The 23,473-nt window shown below is 38.3% G+C and overlaps 1 protein-coding gene across 4 annotated transcripts in view; it reads left to right on the top strand.

Moving 5' to 3' along the window:
- Positions 1-23,473, top strand: part of LOC144195333 (autism susceptibility gene 2 protein homolog) — a 200,093-nt gene that overhangs the window by 148,352 nt on the left and 28,268 nt on the right. For all 4 annotated transcript variants that reach the window (XM_077714895.1, XM_077714896.1, XM_077714893.1 and 1 more), the window contains exon 6: positions 18,935-18,983. In XM_077714895.1, the coding sequence (XP_077571021.1) occupies positions 18,935-18,983 (49 nt within the window). The remainder of the gene's footprint in view (positions 1-18,934; positions 18,984-23,473) is intronic.

The following is a 23,473-nucleotide window of genomic DNA, read 5'->3' as shown; positions in this document are numbered from 1 at the left end:
ATCTAGTCCCTTAAACAGTGCCTCTTTATGAAATTCGGAATCAAAACTTGACATATTGAAATCAATGTAGGAAACTAACAATTTAAGCATTTAGTTTTACATAAATCAATGTATAAAAAATATTTTTTGTGCTCACTGGAAATTTTGAAACCTAATTGCGACCAATCAACCTCTCTAGAACCTCAATGGCATTTTACAAACAGCATTTCAAACATTGCAGTACCCACAAAATGAAACATCTTACTGTCAACCATGCATATCTGTACAGAAAATACTTGCTACTTAAAGTAATTCAATGTAAGATCATTTAGACTTTTGCATGTTCTCCCCAGTCCTGCGTGGGTTTCCTCCCGGTACTCCCACTTTCCCAAAACAGGCTGATTCGACCCTCTAAACTGCCCCTAAGTACGAGTTTGAGCATCAATCGTTTCATTTATCTCCTCGTGCCCTATGATTGGCTGCCCACCAATTCAGCGTTACCCCCGCCTTTGACCCAACGTCAGATGTGATAGGCTCCAGCACTCCCTGCGACCCTAGTGAGGATAAAGTAGTTCATAAAATGAGATTTAGACTGCACAAAACATTCCTCTTTTGTGTTTTTTTAAATCAAGCGATCGGGCATTGATTGCTTTGGCCTTTTGCTGTCAGTTTTCCACACACGCACACACTAACACACGCACACCCACAGACGCACGCGCATGCGCACAAACACACACACACACACACGCTCTTTCTCTCCCCCTTCTTGCGTGTGCTCACCCGGTGATGACGCGAAGCCCAGTCTCGTCTCGCCAGTCAGTCTTTCTTCGCGTTGAGCGCAAGTACGATCGTTTTGCGTTTTTCTCAGGACTTCTGCTATGATCCATGGACCCTGGACCTTATGGATACCGGTCCAGTGGCACCCAAGATGTGGACATGAAGGCATTTATTCTGCCATTGGATGTACATTGTGTTATATTGTCTGACTGAAGCCGAATTGGGGAGTCTATTTGCGGACGATCTGTCATCGGCGTGTTTGCCTCCAGACTGGATAGTCCCGAACGGGAGATTTTGAGGTTGAGAACAAAAAAAAAAAAACATAATTTCTCCGTTTTGTGGCAGATATTGCTTTTTGTGAACTTTTATCAAGTAAAAATGATGGGATCGTCGTTTTTTTAGACGATTTTATGGACGTCTGTTTGTGTCCGAAAGATTTGAAACGACTTCATTCGGCTGATCGCTTTTGAATCGTCATACCTTTTATAAGTCATTAGATTTTTTTGTTTTTTTTCCTCCTAATAATTGGATTAATTCTTCGCTGTTTGCTTGAATCTCTTCATGACTGTGCGTTCTTTTTCGATGCCGTCGGGGTGGTTTGGATACCCTCCTTCACGACCACTTTCAACGCGCACTGAACCGGGTAAGGTTTCATAATCGTCAATTTTTTAAAATTTTAAAACATTGTAACGTCTTAAAACCACACAAAATGTGTTTCTGTCCGAAATGTATCATAAGGTTTCTTTTTTAAGGAAACAGAGTGGCGATTGTTCCATATTTTACCCCGATTTTTGTAAACATCGCGCTCGAGTCGAGAAAAAAAAGGTGCGGATCGTCATCGCTCAAACTCGTTTTTGCTTTTGGAATGGATTATAATTCATACATGTGTTCTTTTTTTTGTCTTGGCGTGAAAAGAAGTTACAATAGAACATTTGCGTCATAAGGTGCGTATTTTTCCGAGACTGGCAGTTAAGTCATATGGAGCCGATTATCGTATTGTTGCATTTATAATCGCGATATAAATGACTATTGTGTAGTAAATAGGTTATTTCTATTTATAACTATTTAAAATCTTTGCCTTCAAAGGGAGATCCAATCAGCTAGTTTATAATACAATATAGCATATAACATTCTATTTATTATATTATATTTACCAAGAAATCCAAGTTAAAAAAACATTGTGTTATTTGTTTTTTAAGTAGCAAAACATTGCCATTCTAATCCCACAGAGCTCTTTTTCATGTCCTAATTGCAGTTTTAGGCTATGTCCTACTTTTTTTATACTAAGGGTATTATTGTAATATGTCCATTGAGACTCGTATCTGTTGTTTTTAATCCGCCGTGGTTTTATTTTTTGACTTATTTTTATTCCTTCTGACAAAGTTGGACTTATTAGTAGAGGTTAAGGTTAATAGTTGTGATTATTAAGGTCAGATAAAATGGTCTAAAAATAAATACACCTTTCTTTTTTATGGTTTTTATCATAACAGTTAGTGAATAGTTTATATTATGTGATGTTTTGTTTAGTTGTATTGACAAAATAGCTTGTTTTAAACTCCCAAACTATTTTTTACCCTCAAAAAATGAAATAGAAATGTTTTCTTATCGCTATAAAAATTGGAATTGCGTGTTTTAATGTAGTCTTAAATTATATTCCATAAAACTACAAAAAAACTCTTATAATGTTACACTTATATGTAGTTGTCATTTTTCTATCATCATTATAGTGTTGCACATAGATGTAAATATCATTTTTCTATCATCAAAATGTGTAAAAACTACCATTTTTACTGATTAGATCACAAACAACATCCCCAAATTATGTTCTCAGTCAATTATCCCGTCATATTACGACATTTTAAGTCTACAACATCTTAAGCATGTAAAGTAAATTACCCTTCTATACCTATCAGTCGTTAACGTGATACCCCCCCAAACTGCTTAAATATTAAAATATGTATATTTCACTGCCTCCCAGCTACCTATCTGTAATCTTTTGCAGATGGGACTCTGGAATTAGTTTGCGAAAACCTCTCTTATTCCCGTCTTCAAAAACCCATTTATCTCGAGCGGAAAGCTGATAAGAAACAGGCCTGCTTGGCAAATGTGATAAGAGGGTGAAAAAAAATCCTCCAGCTATTTGTAAGCATGGAGTTGGGGCAGATCACAGCTGGGGAAGACATGACAAACCCAGCATCATGAGACTAATACCTTGTGCCATCTAAAAGTCAGATAACGGTAGAAATGGGGGGTGTTGGTAGACGTGAGGTACAAAGAAAGACTGTCATTGGGTGCTATTAGGATTAAAAATAAAATATATTTCATTACAAATCTTGATAAATTTGGTGTTAAAACTACCCTCAGGTTGTGACAACACAAATATATTGTAAATCCTAACTGGACTTGTTTAAAATATGGAGCTTAACCAAATTGGCTTACACACCAAGACTTAAGCTGCCTTGTGAGAGAGGCTTCAAGAATTATGGATGAGAAGGGCTATGCTTGTAGACTCAAAAAACAACATTTTGGAGTCATTTTTAAGGCCAATGTTGGACTACTGGAACATCATTCATATTTTTTTATCATACTGACTTCCTTAAAGAGAAATTTTGGACAAAATTTGCTTATTCAATGGTCACTTTCCATTCAAAATCTGGTTAAAACCGTTTGAAGGAACCATTATATTCTATGTTTTGTTTTTTAACATAGTCATCTGACAGGGAAGCCATTCTTTTTGTCATCCAGAAGACTTTTATGAGCCACTAGGGATGCGAATTCTTCAGAGGACACGTCATTACTAGATAACAGATGACACCAAGCAAGTGATGTGATACTTCAAGGACACTCCCTGAGCTCCACCACTTTGTGGTCCACAGCGGGAGATGGAGAATTTATGCTTGTCCCTGTGGCTCTTGGATCTACATCTTAGTCCCTGACAAGGGACTTGCCATAAAACTCTCCCTCTACACCCAAAGTAGAGAGAAGGAAACATTTGGCAGGCTTTCTTTTTAATGCAAACTGCAGAGACATCTCTGTTTTTAACATTTAAGGTTATAAATAACGTAGAGAGATGCTCTAGGCAAGCAGCTGTAAAGGGAAATGGAGGTGTTGGAAAAACAACATGCTTTTTTTTTTTTTGTTCCTACCACTTTTTGTGTTGTTATGACAGTTCTTTCGAACTTGGTGTGTTATTATGTGTAGTAGAGGATTTACACAGTGGCCCAAAAGGAAGTGACCGGGTGTTTTTTTCTACCCAAACTGCTAAACAATAGGCCATACTGTGACAATAAGCTATAGCTTTTTGTATCCGTACATTTTGTAAACCTGTGTGCATCTGCTCCCATAGAAACCCGAGGCTCTTATATTTTTTCTTAATTTTCTCTCAGCACAAAATGTCAACCATCTGAGGTCTTTTTCGAATACCTCCAGGTTACAACTGATGTTTTTACGAAGGTTAGAACCCTCGATGCGTAAATGTGTATCTCATCCTCTCAAGCTGAGTCTGATGAGGTCTGCAATAGTTGCTTTGAGGCTCGGAGGAAGTGAAGCAAGTCGGACCGCCTGGCAACTTAACAATCGTTCTCCTTTGTTGTTGTTGTTGTTATTCTTGTTTTGGCGACATAGCTTTAACCTCGAAATCCCTCTTCACTTCAAACAGTTGACCACGAACAGTCGTGTGGGTTGACGCTATTCATGAAATAAGAGACGATGAATAGAAATCCTTTGATTCTGTGGTACAGAGCTAACCCCTTGCTCATTGGACCCAATCTCAAGGACAAGGCGGAGACCCTTGAGTAAATTTGGCCTCTTTTGAAGCTACTCGCTAAGGTCAACCTTTAAAGCTGGCATCTGTCCAGTTCCTCTCGCCTTTGTCTCCATACCGTCTTACCTCAGGATTTGCAGACATAGCTTAGCGCCTGGGCTAGCCCGGGAGTAGTCCATGTCTTTTGTTACCTTTACGAGGCGTAATTAAATGTGCGCGGCGTGGCACAGTGTTTGAGCAGGAACCCCAGACGTGCCATTAGCCAGATGTGGCTGCTCAAACCTTAATGATAGAGGAACAGAGGCGGAGAAGACAAGCCCAGGAGTCCTTCATCACGCCATCCCGAGTTGTCGTGTGGGCCTAATTGCCCCATCGCTTTGTGCAATGTACGAGCTCCAGTGACACCTTAGCTTCGTGCATTCATTATATAATCTCCCAGAGCTACTTCAGGCTATGTTGTTCACGTATAACCGGAGGTGGGTGGTTCACAGCAACGAGGCTTTTAGCCATCAAGTATGATTCATGAGGGGAGTTCTTAACATCTTTGTTTTCAGCATTGCATGCAAGAAGTGGGGTGATGTACTGTGTAATGGAGTGCATTAACAGTTTACTGTGTCTCACTGGAGAGGCTTCATAGCCGTTATGTTGTACTGTTACAGGGATAAAAGGCACTCTTATTGGGAGCTGCTGCAAATCATTAAGCACACCACGCTTTGTTTTCAATTTAGCTTGAATTGCTTTACGATGGAATCCAATCCAGCAATAGTGGAAAACTGACGTATACTACCGGTCCAGACAGTCAAGGAACTAGAAACCATCGCTTGTTTTTCAATGTCTGCAGTCCTAAAAAAGATCACATTGACAAAAAAAGCCCCTTTCTCACAATGAGTACCGTATTTTCACGACTATAAGGCGCACTGCATTATAAGGCACACCCTCAATGAATGACTTTTTGCCCATATATAAGGCGCACTGGATTATAAGGCGCACCCTCAATGAATGGCACATTTTAATTGTTTCCATATATAAGGCGCACTGGATTATAAGGCGCCCTGTCTATTTTGGAGAAAAATCTAAGACTTAAGTGCGGTTTATAGTCGTGTTTATTAGAATCTTTTGTTTTTATTCTGCGTGGAGGCCACTATTGGTTGAAGTACTATTGTTTATTCAATATATTTTTTTGCATTTGTTAGTGTCAGTACAGATTTAGTTGTTTTCCAGCCTTATTCTATTTCAAACTTGACTGTAGAAGCTAAATACCGTATTTTCCATATTTAAGGCGCACCCTCAATGAATGGCACATTTTATTTTTCCCCATATATAAGGCTCACTGGATTATAAGGCTCACTGTCTATTTTGGAGAAAATGTAAGACTTTTAAGTGCGCCTTATAGTCGTGAAAATACCGTTCTTCTTTCCAGCCGTACTGAGATCTCACGATTGAGAGGTTTCGTATTCCCTTCCAAGTGTGGCGTATTAAAACCCTCCATCCCACCCCGACCTCCTTCATCGTCTTTTAATCCAGCTCCATCGTTATTTTCTCCCTTAGTAAGCAGATTTGAGTCAGGGGCTTTAATTAGATGCATCTTTTTCAGTATGTGGATGTGTGTGTGATGGTCTGTGTGATGCCTGGGGAGCATTAGGTGGAAATGGGCCTACATACCAAACATACGGCACTCTCGCTGGAAAGCAGTCCCCTTCGTTAGTGAGGAACTCAAGAGCTGCTGCTCACATTTGGGTAATTAACACCGCCACAGATTGTCGAACAGCTGTGCAATTTAGCACTGTGGCAACAGCGGCGAGTCAAGAGAGACTCTGCAAGTGCTATCCGACTATCAAGTTGATTCAAAGAGAACTCTCCGGTTAACGAACACAGTTTGCTTTATCCGTATCTAAGAACTATATAATTTTCGTGGTGCGTAATATGTTGTACATTTTTAAAAGTATGCTAGAGTTTGAAGTGTAAATAAGGGATTTTTTTCTTCTGGTTTCTTGGCTCACGAACTATGATTATTTGCCCTGTTCTTAACATTGCTCATTAGCAAGATAGGGTTTTTTGCTCAATGTTTTTGTCATTGATCTGTGTTCGCCATGAAAAGTTACATTTATTGGGCTGGGTTGTTTCTAAGATTTCATGGGATCAAGACTTGTTTGCCTCTCTTGACTTATAAAGTGCTGGTTCCAGGTCTGAAGGTTTGTGTCTTGCTCTATCAATGGATAGAGATTCCAAGGGACTTGTTAAATTTGTGCTATTCCAGAATGTGCTGACTTTGAGAAGACATATTTTTGTCTCCAATCATGTTCGGGAGCTGGTTTGCCATCATCAACAGAAATTTGTTGAGCGGACTGGGAAATGTAGGTGATGCGGTGATAACGCGAAGAATTCTAGGTGTGGTATTGCTATCGCAAACGGATATGTATATAGCGCTATAATGTATTCCAGAGAAATGGAACAAGTCTACATCGGGGTGTCATCGAGAGTATGATTAGAGGTAAAATAAGGAGAGATGGCAGATGCCTTCCTCCTTGAGTCGAGGCTGGAAATTACTAGTAGCTAGGGAAATATAATTGGGCTGCTGTCACTCTTGACTATGGCACAAGGTAGACACATTCCTTTCTCACATGGCTTTATTGCTTGAAAACATAGTTCAGAAAATGCCATGGCTTTAATCTCTCTGTCCTTGAGTACCATGAGACTTGTCACTTATGCTTAGAAGGGCATTTTAAAGGAATTGCTTTTGTTTTTTTCCCCTGCTTCCCCCATTCTTGCGGAATATGTCATCTTCAGGCTTGGTTTTAACTGAAACATTTTGAACAGTTTTTGCTACTACTGGTCGTGACCGGACATTTGGTCGCCAGTCTTTTGGTTGCCGGTCAAATGTACTTTGAATATACATTGTTGATATTAAACAGTACTTAGATATTAAACAGTACTTAGATATTAAACAGTACTTGGATATTAAACAGTACTTGGATATTAAACAGTACTTAGATATTAAACAGTACTTAGATATTAAACAGTACTTAGATATTAAACTCTCTCTCTTAGATATTAAACTCTCTTAGATATTAAACTCTCTTAGATATTAAACTCTCTCTCTCTTAGATATTAAACTCTCTTAGATATTAAACTCTCTCTCTCTTAGATATTAAACTCTCTCTCTTACATATTAAACTCTCTCTCTTAGATATTAAACTCTCTCTCTTTGATATTAAACTCTCTCTCTTTGATATTAAACTCTCTCATTAATATAATTTAGAGAGCTGGTTTCAACAGTAAACTTTTTGTCACCATTTGACCAGGGACCAAAAGGGACCAAAAGACTGGCGACCAAACGTCCGAGCACCCTACTGTTATGCATAGCATTACAGTTTCAGTTAGGCTACATATTAGTAGTAAAGTGGCGTAAATGGGGATTGGGAAAGCAATTGTTCAGACAGGATATTGAATTGAATGATGTAGATTGTTTTGATTCATTGCATTTTCAATTATTTCAGCCAAATATAGAGTCATTATAAATTGACTTCTAGACACCCAGTTGTGCACTGTGTACTTGTGTACGTTTCCATGGCTTCATTGCAATGTCTGGTTAAGTCATTGGAAGTGTATATATGTAGAAATTAATCCATGGTATGAGACTACCTGCATCGTACCAAAAGTCTATGTGCCCTGACACCGTTTTTATGCCAGACTTCTGTCATCATAGTTGACAACATGAGCAGAGAGCTGAATACTTGAGGACATTTTAGGACTAGAGGAAAGCACATGCCGTTTCCAGTTACATACATGTGGATGGTTTGCGGTGGGATACCACACAGGTTCACCATCTCAGCGGAGCAGTCCGTGGTGCGATGTACCCAAGCATGTACATAAAGCATTTATAGCTGAAACCGTGAAGGAAGATGGCAGTTTTAAGGTTCTGTTTTTGAAACATTATTTTGAATAAGGTATCATTTGAGTTAACCCCTACTTCATCATTCTATCAACCTTGTAATTTTGTGAATGCAAGATTTTCTCTTTGACGCAAGACGTACAATAAGAAATGTAATTTTCCGGTGGAAATGTGGGTTTATTTGGTCCTTTTTGGGTGGAACGGTCAATTTTTTCATGTGTGTTTTCATAGACTTCCTTCATGCTTCTTTATCACTGACTGACATGAAATGCAAACATACTTCTTTGGGTTTTGAATGAGTCACATGCCGTACAAAGGCTCTGGCGCATAAAACCGACTACTGATCCAAGGATTCTCTTAAATATGAGAAAAGACTACTTGAGCACACAAGATGTTGCCTAGACTTGGAATGTTTGCATAACTCTTATTCAAATATAGACAGGAACTACCTGAGATACGGTGACTATTCGTCCATGGGCAGACATTAGAGTTAAATCGGAGGTTGACATACCATTTATTATCAATAAAGTTAATTATAACACACCTCATTGGCTCAAAGATACTAAAACTAGAGCATGTGACATTATTTTTTAAGTTGTTTTAATAATAGTGTATTTTTTTTCCCCTATTTGATGACTTTTTGCACTAACTCGTTATCTAGGCTCTCATTGTCTATTATATAAGGGGTGAAAATCCATACCATGCATTATGTATATACACTATGGTAACTTTACTTGAACTCACCAACCAGAACTGAAATTAACTCCATACTTTGACGTTTTTTTGCTCATTTTGTGTCCTTTTTTTACGCATACTCCAAAGAATAACAAAGCTTTTAGCAAGTGCTAAGATATTCATTCTTGCCAACACGAACAAGCCATAGAAAAGTGTATTATTGCTCTAGGGAATATCCCTGACTTGTTTTATTCCTTTAACTTGCATAATTTACTGTTTTCTGTGTACGACAAAGTTGCATTCACTTACTTCATTATATTTTAATGTAAATATAATGAGCAATTGATGCTTCACACACATTTGTCAAGGCTTACAACATTCCTTTGTTCTCACTGTCGTGATTACAAATGTGTCCTTAACGTGCCTTTACTTGGTTCTACACAATATTGACCGAATATATGTAAAAGTCATAGTAGTATCTTATGTGGAAATTCATGAAAAGTCAAGAAATTTTTGTTAAAAACAAAATCTAACCTCAAATTTGAATGTCTCTTCATAGGCAAGCATGTCATTGATTACAGACTCGACTTATTTAAATACAGTTTGTCCATTCCAATTCCTTGCATGGTTAAAACTGATGGATTGAGAATACATTTCTAGATGAAGTACTTGGTGTACTTTAATTAGAGTTCATTTTGGGTTTTGGGTAACCTCAAAGAATGTAGTCAAAAGGCACTCAGTTAACAGAGACAAAAACTTCCTTCACAGCAACCGTCCTTGACGACTTGGACTCTACCAGTTCCGTCACTAAATTCTCGAAGCCGAAAGGAATTCTATTCAATAGTTTCAGGTAGAAATAAACATTCCCAACAACCGCTATTCCACTTTTTGAAAGTCAAGTGAGCAGCAAAGGTATTTCTAGAGTTAACTAGCTTTGCAATGGAAGTCTTGTTCAACCCTGCAGGGAACAGCTAGAATTTCACTCAGTAGAAACCTGAAGCCTGATGTCTGCCTGAAAAGTAAATTCCACTTAACGTGCCACATCCCCTTTCAAACATGACTGGACGCTTTGGAGGTCTGAGACTCCTTTATATAGCGCATAGCCTGTTTGTTTGTACTAGTAGGTTGTATGCTGTGCCTTTGTAAGAGGTCAGTTGGTGTTAAATGAAGGGGACATTTGGCTTTGGATGCCAATCTTATCCTGCCCCATTTCCAGTTTTCCATTCCCCCCACTTGCACTCTGTGCCCTCCCCTTCATTCCACTACAGGACAAGTGGCTGTATTGATCCTCATGCCTGGCAGACATTAATGCTTGCAGCTGACATATGAGGAGGAGAATTCCTAAATCCACATAGATTCATTCCAGCTGCTCTTGTGGTTAAAGAGAGATGATGATTCGAAAGTAGCATCAACAGCTTTACACTCCTCAACTGCAATGGTGAACTGGAACGTCTCTCATGAGTCAAGTAGGAAGATCAGATGGGTTTGTGTGCTGGGATAAGAAGTGGTTAAGACCTATGTGTAAAACTCAGTGCCCCCCGGGGCCATATCTGGCCCGCCTTTGTGTGTACCACCGTAGTAAATCATGTATATCGATTTCATATTTTCTAAATTGAAAGGACATTTTTGGTAACTTAATCTTCTGTAGCCTCCATCTTTCATTGACCCGAAACCGATGTTTTAAAAATTATAACAATAAGATTTTTTTTGTTTAATTCAAACCAAATAAAAATGTGAATTTAAAATGTATTAAATTTAACTTACTTTTTCTACAGAAAAAGATATTTTCCCCCTTTATTTACTAAAAATGGTTAATAATAATATTAATAATAAAGATATTTGAGAATATTCACTGTTAATTATTATCTTATTATTATTATTAATATTATTAAGAAGCTCAAGAAACGAGATTCAGACATTTTCTTAGGCAACAACGTCTCTAAAAACAAATGAATAATGAATCAAAATAGGCGATTCTTTTATATAATTAAATCTACTTTTTCTACAAAAAACCACTTTTACCCTTTATATATTAAAAATTTTAATAATAATGAAGATACTTGACAATATTGGCTCTTAAAAGACTCAAAAAACGAGATTCAGACATTTTCTTAGGCAACAATGTCTCTAAAAAAATGAATAATGAATCAAATTAGGTGATTCTTTTATATAATTAAAACTACTTTTCCCATTTATTTATTAAAAATGTAAATAATAATGAAGATATTTGAGAATATTGGCTCTTAAAAGACTCAAAAAACAAGATTCAGACATTTTCTTAGGCAACGTCTCTCAAAACAAATGAATAATGAATCCAAATAGTCGATTCTTTTAATATTCAACCTGTTGTCAATTTGTCATTTAATCGAGGCATTTGGCAGAAATAATAGCCTTTCAAGAGAAGCCATAACTATGATATGGCCCACAACCCCATATACACTTAGTCTAAAATGTAAAATGATCCTCCTTGTATCATTTTTATAGTATTTTTTAACAATAAATTAAACTGAATGACACACAAAAGGATCTGCTTCCTCCTATTTACTAACCATAAAAGCTATCCAGAATAGACAACATTAAATACATATAACATCTTTTTTTTCTTTCTATGTGTACTGTGATATTCTGTAGGCAATTTCACTGTGTGTGGGTTGAGGTAAAAAGAAAGGGTCACCACTTTTTTTTATCTCTGCATTATTTAACATCCCGCTGAGTTTGTTTTCTTTGCCCTGATGGCAAATTCATCCAAGTTAAAAGCACAGTGTGAACTTAAAAAAAAAAAAAGAAAAGAAGAAAAGAAATTTGTAGCTAACATCGCCTAAGGTGGTCTATGATTCACCTAGACATTGTTCACATAGAGTGGGAGAGAAAGAGAGAGAGTTTAGTGTTTCTATTGAGCACTGTTTAAAGACACCTTTCTCTTAACAAGTTGCAGTGAGGGGTGGTTACCTACCAAGCTTGCCTGCAGCAATCCGCAGGGCCATTATGTCACAGTGCATGAGTTGGGAATGATTTGTATCTCTCTTTCTTTCTGTTATATGGTGGTGATACTGTGAATCGGCTTCCGACTGGAAATATGATCTCCTCCAGAGTAAAAACAATGCTCCAATGCGAGTGTACCAAAGAAACCTGGTTTTGAAATCATCCCCCCCTGTTTTGTCATCCTGTTTCTCAGACAATAACACTCCAAAAGGCTTGTTTGCTGCCTGTCAAACACTTTGACAGCACCAGAAAAGGATATAGACACAGTGTGACCCGTTTTTTGTGTTTGATATGGTTATCACGCCAAAAAAAAATTGGTTTTGTTGCTGTTTACCAGGCAATCCGTAACTATTTATGGACTATCTACTATCTCAGGGGTCGGTAAAACCTTTTTGGACAAAGAGAGCCATAAACAATTCATATTTTCAAAACATTATTCCTTGAGAGCCGTACTGAGAATTTAAAAGTAAAAATACATGAAAATGTGAGTATTTATTATTCATTTCACCACTTTGAAAGTAGAAAAAAGTGAATTCTTTTGAGAATATTATTTTACTGTCTCTAATTAATGAGTCTCAATGAGATAATGCATGCAGAAGAGTCTAATGAAGAAAAATTATGATTTTAAAAAGGTGCTAAAGATAGTTTTGGCGCCACAGTGCCGGCGTGACGCTCCCATTGGTGCATTTTTACCACATAGTTTTGCGGAGAGCCATATACACCCATCAAAAGAGCCACATATGGCTCCCAAGCCATATGTTCCCTACCCCTGTACTATCTGATCTGATGCTAAGACTGGCTTGCCATTGCTGTTTATTGTTTTTGTTTTATGGTTCACAAATAATGCCTGGCGGCACCTTGATTCCACAGTTAGATTATTTGTGGTTCTTATCACTGTGGCCAAATATGTACAATTAAAAGACACACATTCCACATGAATGGTTGTATGTCAAGCAATGTGACGACTCTTAAAAAATATGTTAGGTGTGCTTTCAGATAGCCTTTTAACACTTGCCATTTCTAGGAAGAACGGCCAATTGATTTATGGTCAAAGTCAACATTTGTGTGTGGTACTAAAAATCAATTTTGCAAGAAGTTATGGCATGTCACTTTACTGAAGTTTTCCAGTTTGTTATTTGAGAATCTGCACAAAAATAATCTGAATTAACAATCAAATCCGTATTAGGTTTCAACCCTTGCAGTGTGAATGTATTTTTTTTGGTCTACAGCTGAGCACACACCCTTGCCCTAAAAACCTAAGTCCAAGAGACCATATGCTTTTAGGCCTTAGAGCTTAGATCAGGTGTTAGATTAATTGACTTAAATGGATGAGGAAGGTAGAGATGATTTGCCTGTCGGCTTTTATCGCCGCAATTTAGTCTGTGCCTCATTGCATTATGCCACTTAACGAGAGGCCTTCGCAGCTGTTTTGGCTCTGCCGCTATGAACATAATCAAGTTCACTTAACAAAACAGTGGGAACATGCTAGTCTTAAAATCTTACAGTGTTTGATAATAACAGAGAGCAGGGTTCAGCTTGTATGGGTCGAAAAACACTAAAATGTATGGAAAATGTGATAAGCCTTCCATGTTCTACACTTGTTTTATTGCAATTTTTTAGTGAAATATTTTTCGTTATCTGGCATATTGCCATTATTAGTGATAGAATAAAAAATTTATGATTTAATTAGTTGGGCTTTTCTAAATAATTGTGGTGTATTGGATATTCCCTTTTTACATCACATGCATGCCCAGTTTTCTTCTCTTGTGGAATAGACCTGGTGCTATTTAGTCCATTTTTTCGGTGATCGGTCGTTTGGTCGCCGGTCTTTTGGTCGCCAGTCAAATGGTGACAGAGAGTTTACTGTTGAAACCAGCTCTCAAAATTATATTCATGAGAAAGTTTAATATCTAAGTACTGTTTAATATCGAAGTACTGTTTAATATCTAACTAATGATTAATATCTAAGTACATTTGACCGGCGACCAAAAGACCGGCGACCAAAAGACCGGCGACCAAAAGACCGGCGACCAAAAGACCGGCGACCAAAAGACCGGCGAGCAAAAGACCGGCGACCAAAAGACCGGCGACCAAAAGACCGGCGACCAAAAGACCGGCGACCAAAAGACCGGCGACCAAAAGACCGGCGACCAAAAGACCGGCGACCAAAATTACCGGCGGCCAAAAGACCGGTGACCAAACGTCCGATCACGATTTCTTCTCATCGGCTTAATCTGGTCAGCAGTTTTGGTTTTGCGACCCACTCTATCCAGCACAGTAAGATTAGACCGGCCTGGGTATTTGCTGGATAGATCACTAACTTTTATACAAAATTGAATGTTGGATTTAATAAACACTAGCAACAGCCTAGGAGGAGAAAGAGGCGTAAGCAAGTTCCATGTTTTACACAAAACTTCACCCAAAGCTCCTTTCATTCATTTCCCTGTTGCTAGGGCGAAAGCGAACACAATTTGTCTATTCCGCGGTACTGTGCGCACAATGTGGCTATAAAAATGCCACCCTTTGCTAAGTATAAAGAGGTTTGTATGCGGATGTAAACCAATCCATTCTCCATGATCACTATGGAATTCATTATCATCTTAATGATGCTCCACTTTGAGACAATTGCGTGGGTGATTTCTTGTCTTTTTGTTCTTTATGCTGCACATTCGATCCAAATCACTTGGGGGGGGTTGCCATCTTACTGGCCCACACCTGCTCCACCATGCCAGCAACCGTAATGGAATTCTCTACACCGAGTTGACTCTCCTTCTCTTGGAATGCAAATCTGGTTTATAATAAACAACCTCTTGGGAGGTCATTCCGTTTTCTGGAACGGTGGAGAGAACAAATGCAAGGGAGATAATTAATTTGGTATCTTCCATTGCTGCTTGGGATCTGTAAGGCTTACTCTGCATGGCTAATGGGGCGTTTATTGCCAAAGAAGCATTAGTGGATGTTGGGGGTTAAAGGGTGATAGTAGTTGAGAACTATGAGTGGGTGCTGATAAAATAGTCTATTGAAGTACTGAGTTACGCCCACAAGAACATAGAAAATGAAGCCATGCTGGTTTTTAACCTTCTATGTACTTTTCGTATATCAATAAATTGAAAACAGAGACTAGTAGACATCAGATATAGATGTTAAGGATGATTTTCAATGGTGTTTTTAGCGAAAGTAATGTGTATGAACTTAATTGTAAACATGATAACCGTAGACATAGCACACATGGAAAAATCCCTTGAACAGGGTTTTTTGTTGTTGTTACACAACAGCTGTTGCAATAACTCTACCAGCTTGTGTGTAAAAAAAAGTATGTATCTTTACTAGAAAGGGAGGGTACAAGCTCTACATGTTTGCTTTTATTTAGTCTGCCTTTGTCTAAAATGTGGCTGTAGGGTATCTTTCTTTTTGGAGATATTTTTTTTCCCATCTGGAAAGTATGCGGTAGGAATTGAAAAGTATTGTAAAATATAATGCAAAGTGTAGCTTGGTGGGTGGGAGAAAAAAAATTAGTCTCTCAGCACTCTTCAGGAAAAGGGGTTAATTGAATCTTGGGTAATTGCTGACCTTCCCCATCTTGGAGAAATCACAGGCTTAACTGATCAATGCCTTTCATAAATTCATGCCTTGAAGGTCATTGAAGTGATTATCCCAACCTCCCTCCAATGTCTTCATCTCCTCACTCAGCCGTCCCTCTGTGTAAGAATTCTACATTGAAGTGGTTTAATACTTCTAAAAAGCAATTAGGCATGTGTCAGATTGTCCAAATTGATTACCTTGCTACATTGTTCATTAGAACTGATCGAGGTCTTTCTTTTTTTACCCCCTTTACTGCTTGTCAGCTGTAAACTCACTGCTACTAAAACTTAGCCTTTGCATCTTGGCAATTACCAAAGCTTGTACGTCATCGATAAATCAGGAGGTGTTCGCGGAAATTAGCAGATTTTTTTTTACAAACAAGCAGCAGTGTAATTTGGCAATCCTTAAATCTGGGAATTACAGTTCAGCATGTGGCACTTTGACGAGTTAGCACTCTGATGCTGTGTTTTCTGGCCCTTTTTTCCTTGCTGTGTCGCTCCCCCCATCCCTTTCACGCCTGCTGAGGAAACAGGAGGCTTTCACAGCTGCTGAGTGCTGGGCCCCGGCTGGGCCCTGTGACCTCCTTCTTGCTTTTTCTCCTCCCCTTCCCTTAGCTTCATCCCCTTTTTCCCCCCTTCTCTCCAGCAGTCTCTTTCCTTAGGGAGCTCTTGTGTGGCTCAGAGGAAGCTGAATCATAAAGCACAGCTAATGAATAGAATAGGGAAGGAAAGCTGAAGCCTCCTGACGGCCCTCTAGAGAAAAGAGGGGGGCCCCAGATCCCTATGAAGCCCCAGGCCTAAATAGTAGACGTCCTACAAAAGGTCAGGCTTCCCGCAGACCACTCCAAGGACTTTTGGCTCCCTGGCAATTTGGCAATACTCAACCCCCTAGTAGTATTTTTAAATTTATTAGCAAGTTTGCGAAATATAAAATCTGGTTGTCGTTTTCCGAGAATCTAAATCTGCCACTGTGGGTTTTAATGCGAGAAGAATTTGTTGCACCGTTTTGTTTTTTTTAACCGCAACCACAAAATACTGCAGTTATCGGTTTTGGTAAAAATGTCAACTTGACATGCAAATCCAAGAAAGTTTTCCTAAAACTACAGCTGGCCAAAATGAATATTGTTTTGACATTTAAAAAAAATGGTTTTGTAAGGCGACCTGGTAATTGTGTGGTACTAGAAATCTGACTCATGCTGTCTGGGCAAGTTCAAAGAATTGTAGTACATCCAAAGTAGTGGTTGGTCATGATGTTTAGAATTAAAAAAGCATAACTGCAAGCTCATTGACAGTAAGTCACAGTTATTTGTCATGTCTACAGTGCTCTCAAGATAGCCACTGCAGTCATAACACTTGTTCTAACTGTTCTTGTCCATTCTACTACTCTACAGTACTCCCTTGTGTTTTTCCCCCAACCTCATGCCACACTTAGCCATTCCCTGAGCCACATCCTTTGTCCATTTGACACATTTTCAACCAATCTGAACCCATATACTTTGTGCCAGGGTCCTGTGGGGCAATGATTCAGGTGGTTGTTGTTTAAATGCGAATGTTTAGTACTGAGGCGTTTAATCTCATCCAAAGATTATAAAGAGCTTGTGTTGTAGCCTGGCACACTGTTTCTGGAAGAAGTAAAGTGGGAAATGTGGAACTATAACCTTACCTTGTGGTGTTTGGATGTAGTGGGAAACAAGTGTTGACAATGTTGGAGATGATCTTCAAAAATTACAATGGAAGGTGTTTTTATAGCCATAGAGATAGTGCTGCTTTGCTCTTATTGAAGTATGAATCATTATCTTGGTTTCATGTGGGCCGGACCATTTAAGATATAATATTTAGATTTTTTTTGTTATAAATGGATTAAAAGCCCTGAATATTCCGTTTTTTATAGATTTAAAACAATATTTATTTTAGCTTATTTTGAATATATTTTTAGATTTTAGAAAATGATTTTTGAACTAAAAACACAGAAAAAATTGATTTAAAAAATTACAATTATTGATGTAAAAGGGTGAAAATCAGGAAATTTAATATAAATCTATACTCTTCATTTTAATTACTTTCTCGGGCCGCACAAAATGATGCTGCGGGCCAGATTTGGCCCCAGTGCCGCCACTTTGACAGCTGTGATCTAGATTTTCGGCTCTATGATATGACTAAGTATGGCAACTACTTAATTCCAAACTGGGTTGTCATCGCTCTCTGTTAGAATTTCCTGTTGAACAAAAAACGGAGCAAAATTGCTTTTCCGCATCTTAATTTTGGTGGTTGTTGTGGTTAGCATTCAGACAAAAGGCACACAGTGATGAGCATTGTGAAGAAATGCAAACCAAGTGGTAGTGTAGGAAAAATTGGGAGTTGTTGGAAAAGAGAGACGTACGAGAACACCCTCAAAACATTTGTGGAAAACTGACAGGGATGCCAAGGACAGCCATCTGTGTTTACAAAATCATTTGTTTTCTCTCTCTCTCTTTGTCTCTCCCTCTCGTCCTCTGATTCACTTTTCATTTGTTACTACATATGTTCCCTTTGTGCTACGTAAAATACAAGCGTTGTAGTTGATGGCACTTGCACCCTTTGAGTGGAACATATGCTCTTCTTGCAAGTTTTTATTTTTCTGCAGCCCAGATGAGAGGAGACACGGTGTGAATTCAAACAAAAAAATCCTGTAAAACTGTGCAAAACCTAAGTGAAGATGTATGGTTGCATAAGTATTTCATGGGAAGGTGTGGAAACGTTTGTATTTCAAAGAAATGGCTTTGGGGGAATCAGTTAATTTCATGCATGAGGACTTCTTATTTATCAATGGTTACATTAAAAAAGGGGGAAAACTCTTAATGGTTTTGCTGTAATATGAAGTTTTGCTAACAGATTGTATAACGTGGAGTCTGGGATGTTGTGATTGACATTTTAGGATCAGTTGAATTTAATTTAAGTATATAAAGTAAAAAAAATATATATATTGAATGACTTGGACTTGACGTAGAAATATTTTTGAGCACCTGACTTCAACGATGATGCAGCATAGCTGACCTTAGGAATAAGGTAACGCTTCATTTTCAGGTGGCTCAACAGTGCCACCTAATGTTGCCTGACCAAAGCCAAGTTAGGGACCATCAGGTGCAAAGGGGGTGTTATTTAGTGTTTTTTTTTCCACTGAGCACTTGAATTTTCAACTGAATAAACCTTAAGATGAAGGTTTTGATGAATCCCACCAATTATCGGAGTATAGCACTGATTCATTTAACTAAACTAATCCACTAAAACTGTGTTTTATTCTTCCAGGTGTCTGATGTAGGATCAGAAAAGCTCTTTTCTTCCACCACACCCAAAGGTAAGAACCCCCTTTTTTGTCCTCTTCTCTCTTTCCACTATCTAAATCATGTAAATCCCATTCCCCAATAAAATCCGATCTTCCAGTTTAAATATAAGCAGATGTAAACAGAGCTAAGCAAATGCACATGCGTACCTTTTTTTGTTGTTGTTGTCGTCTGGGAGTGGTGTTTCCTTGCTGACATTGCCAGAGGCTTAAACCTCTTACATATTGCTTCATTAGAAGGGATTTAGAGCCTCTCTGCCACATGCTCCCTCAAATGGGAACTTCCCCTCAGGCAATACAAGCTCTCCGACAGCAGGACTGAACAGTAATGGCTGCCAAAGGAAAGAGAGAAAGCGCTTTGTCTGACACTTGGTCGGTGTTTATTTGCCAAACTGTGCTTTGTTTTCGCACTGCAATAAACAGACAATTTAGTCATGCAGTACATATCAACTTTGAGTGAGGTGTTAAATTGTTAAATCGAGGAGGAAGGGAAGGTCAGGGATGGAAATAGCCAAATTGTTCGTTGCATGACCATGTCTCCCAATGGGGCCAAGACCTGTGAGCTGTTTCATTAATAGAAATAGTGAATGGGAGAGGCCAGTAGAAAGTATTGCAATCAAACCCCCAGTTTAGGAATGTTAACTATAATGTCAATCTAGATGAGTCATGGCACACGCCTTTTAACAGCGAGTGTAACTGCTGTTTTCTGATGTTATATCTACTACAGTATGTTTCTTGTTCAAAAAAGGGTTGGATAAAGGCACAAATGTAATAATAATTATAATAATAATAATAATCGGACATAGGCTTTGTCTTCATAATTGACTCGACAAAAGCCTATCGTATTTTCACGACTATAAGGCGCACCGCATTATAAGGCGCACCCTCAATGAATGACATTTTTCCATATATAAGGCGCACTGTATTATAAGGCGCACTGTATTATAAGGCACACTGTCTATTTTGGAGAAAATGTAAGACTTTTAAGTACGCCTTATAGTGGTGAAAATACAGTAATTGCTACTGACTTCCAGGTATGAAGCACTCACTACACAGTCACCTCTAGAGTCAGCCATTGTTGATTTTTTGAATTTTTTTGTATAAAATCTTGCAGTGGGGGAGGAGCTATATGATGGAAGATTTTGTAAACTAAGATGGCATCTGCATATTTAACAGTATTGTTTCAGTTCAGGCGTTTGTAATTTTTTAATATCCGAAAGTGGTGGTTTTTCGTTTTTGGTTTTCAGTTTTTTCCCATATCCTACCGCAAGTTTAGCCTCCTGATGGATATGGGGAAAAAACTATCCTTAAATACATATGGAGTTGTTTGTGACTGTCTGTCAGATTAACTCTATCTTCTTTGGCTCTATTAATTCTAAGTAGGATTAAATATATTTAATTAGTGATCAGAGTTGTGGGGAACGGTTATATGGGCATGGCTTCTTTTTATACCCTTGAAACATCTGCTTCTGATGTTTTTGTTTCAAACTGTGAATGAGTTTTGTTTTTGCCCATTTTTAAAAAATCTGTATATCATATTTATGGATCTTCAATAGCTGTTTTCTTGCGGTTTTGAAAACAGCCTACGTATGTGTTCCATTAGTTGTCTGGATCCAATAAAAGACACTTTCTTCTGATCACCAGGCACATCAGGATTAGATGTACAGAAAGATGGCACACAAACATGCATATTTAATGATGTTGTGTTTTTCTTACTGCTTGATTTACCCTGCTTGGCTTGCTTTTCCGTATTGTACTTCTTTGGGAACTTGCAAAGAGTGATAACACTTGAGGTTTATACCACAAAGTCTACAATGTTCCCTGAGAGATCAATGAAGAAATAGAACAGATCAAGACCACCATTGTAACTTGTGGTCATAAAACACTATTTATCAAATCAAAAGCTTTATTGTCATTATATAAAATCTGTGTATAACAAAATGAGTTGTGCTACTCCACAAAGTGCGTTTTTTCTCAGTAAAAACATAAATAAGTCATAAAAAGTCACGTCCATGCAAGGTAAATTCTAAAATATTGCAAAAATTATTATATTGTACATTGTTATGCTTACAAAAACCTTTTTAGGAACAAGACCCAAACATATTTCTCGTGTTCCTCGGGCAGAATGTACTTTTTAGCATTTATTCTCAAGAGAAAAACAAATAAACAAGCTTATAGTCCTTCATATGCAGTGTTTAGTTTAGTTTCTGAGCATGTCCTTATGCAACAGTTTCCATCTGATCTTCTCGATGCTATACGCATACATGATGTAGGATCAGAGGCCAAGTGTTCTTTAACTATTGATAGTTTTATTTTCTTCTTTTCTCAAGCGAAGTTACTTATCCAAGTCTGGAAAAAAATTGTATATTCTTAACTAAAAAGTCTGTTTTTCTATCTCTAATGCATTCGATGTCAGAGTTCAGTTATCACTTGAAGGCGAATGAGAAGCTGGATGTAGTTGTGCTGTGCTCAAGTACAGCTCTCCCCTGGAGCAAACATACGCACTTCACTTTTAGACCTGATATTTCACAAGGCTGTGTTTTTGGAAATGGTGGGAAGTTATCACCCACCTTCTACTAGTCTATAATATAAGAGGAATGCTTGAATTTTTTTATGTTATGACCGTGTTGAATGTTGTATGTACTTTGCTACTAGAACAGGGGTGGGCAAACTTTTCAGCCCAGGGGGCTAGATTGACTTTAAAAATTTGACAGATGGGCTGGGTCAGCACGAGATACGATACAAATAAAAAAGTGCATCCGTTAACAGTACATATGAAACATAAACAAAAAAAAAGGACTATAGTCTTAACATACTCATCACTAAAGTAAAAAGTATAAAGTACAAAGTAAAGTAAAAAGGAATGTATTAAGAAATATTAAAATGTAATTTAAATAAAGATATAGGGGTTGTAAAACACGAAAAACAAATAAGAGTGGACAGAGTTGCCACTGGCTTCCGCGTGACGGCGCCATCTTGGGGAGAAAAAAAAACATTATTTGGACAACGTCGGTGGGCTGGATTAAAACGCCTATCGGGGCCGTATTTGGCCCGCGAGCCGTAGTTTTCCTGTATTAGAACATGAAGTTGAAGCTGATCAATTGCAATGAGACTTTTCAGACTTGAGGCTCTTTTAAATGAACGATAAATGTATGGAAAACAGCTACAATGTTATTCCTAACATGAACATGCTACATAGGTGATAACCTATGGTCACAACAATGGTAAAACCTTAGGGCATCTTGGGATAGCGGGGAAGAAAGATTGGTAGAAAACCTATCTCTGAAGTGGATTTGTGCCCTTGTAATCCTGATTAATTTTGACCCGTTGTGCTCATTTTAAACAGAGCATTACAGTAAGCGTGAACACAGCAAGCTCTGGGGTGAAACCGGGAGCTTAGCGGCTTTGGGAGGCTTAACTGCAGATGGCATTTTAAGCCGGACTTAATAAATTGTTTCCATTAAATTTACCGGCCCACACATACTGGATTAGAAGAATGGAACAAAGGAGAGTGAGGCAAGGGAGATGGACGTAAATGCCATCGTGCACATCTGACTCTCCGTTGACATCTTCCAGAGGCCACATGAGAGTTAAAAGCTGGGTAACTAACTGCTTTGTTGGAGAACTCACCGACCCAGCTCACGGTTGTCAGGGATGTCAGAAGACAGACCATTTACGTAACAAACGGTGATAGACAAACAAACAAAAACATTCATAAAGCTCACTTGGCAGTGGATTACCGTATTTTCACGACTATGAGGCGCACTTAAAAGTCTTACATTTTCTCCAAAATAGACAGTGCGCCTTATATATGGAAAAAACAGAAAACCAAAAACGAAAAACCACCACTGTCGGATATTAAAAAAACAAACGCCTGAACTGAAACAATACTGTTAAATATGCAGATGCCATCTTAGTTTACAAAATCTTCCATCATATAGCTCCTCCTCTACTGCAAGATTTTATACAAAAAAAATCCAAAACATCCAACAATGGCTGGCTCTAGAGGTGACTGTGTAGTGCCTGCTTCATACCTGGAAGTCAATAGCAATTACCGTATTTTCAGGACTATAAGGCGCACTTAAAAGTCTTACATTTTCTCCAAAATAGACACTGCACCTTATAATACAGTGCACCGTATAATACAGTGCACCTTATAATACAGTGCAACTTATAATACAGTGCGCCTTATAATACAGTGCACCTTGTAATACAGTGCGCCTTATAATACAGTGCACCTTATATATGGAAAAATGTCATTCATTGAGGGTGCGCCTTATAGTTGCGAAAATACAGTAGGCTTTATTTTGTGGGTGTACGTGCCCAAATGCTATTTTCTACTCTTCAGTCTCCCCCATCATCACATGGCTCGGATCTCATTACCTACCGGAAAGTCCATGATCCCTGTTTCGAATCATTAATCAACCTCTGTGTCTGCAGGTGTGTGGCCTTTGTAGGAACGTTGCTCTTTGCGGCGTGTCAATAAAACCTCGGCCGAAGTTTTT

This window comes from Stigmatopora nigra, chromosome 4 (assembly GCF_051989575.1).
Source record: "Stigmatopora nigra isolate UIUO_SnigA chromosome 4, RoL_Snig_1.1, whole genome shotgun sequence".
Taxonomy (NCBI): domain Eukaryota; kingdom Metazoa; phylum Chordata; class Actinopteri; order Syngnathiformes; family Syngnathidae; genus Stigmatopora; species Stigmatopora nigra.
This window is presented reverse-complemented; position numbering and strand designations above follow the sequence as displayed.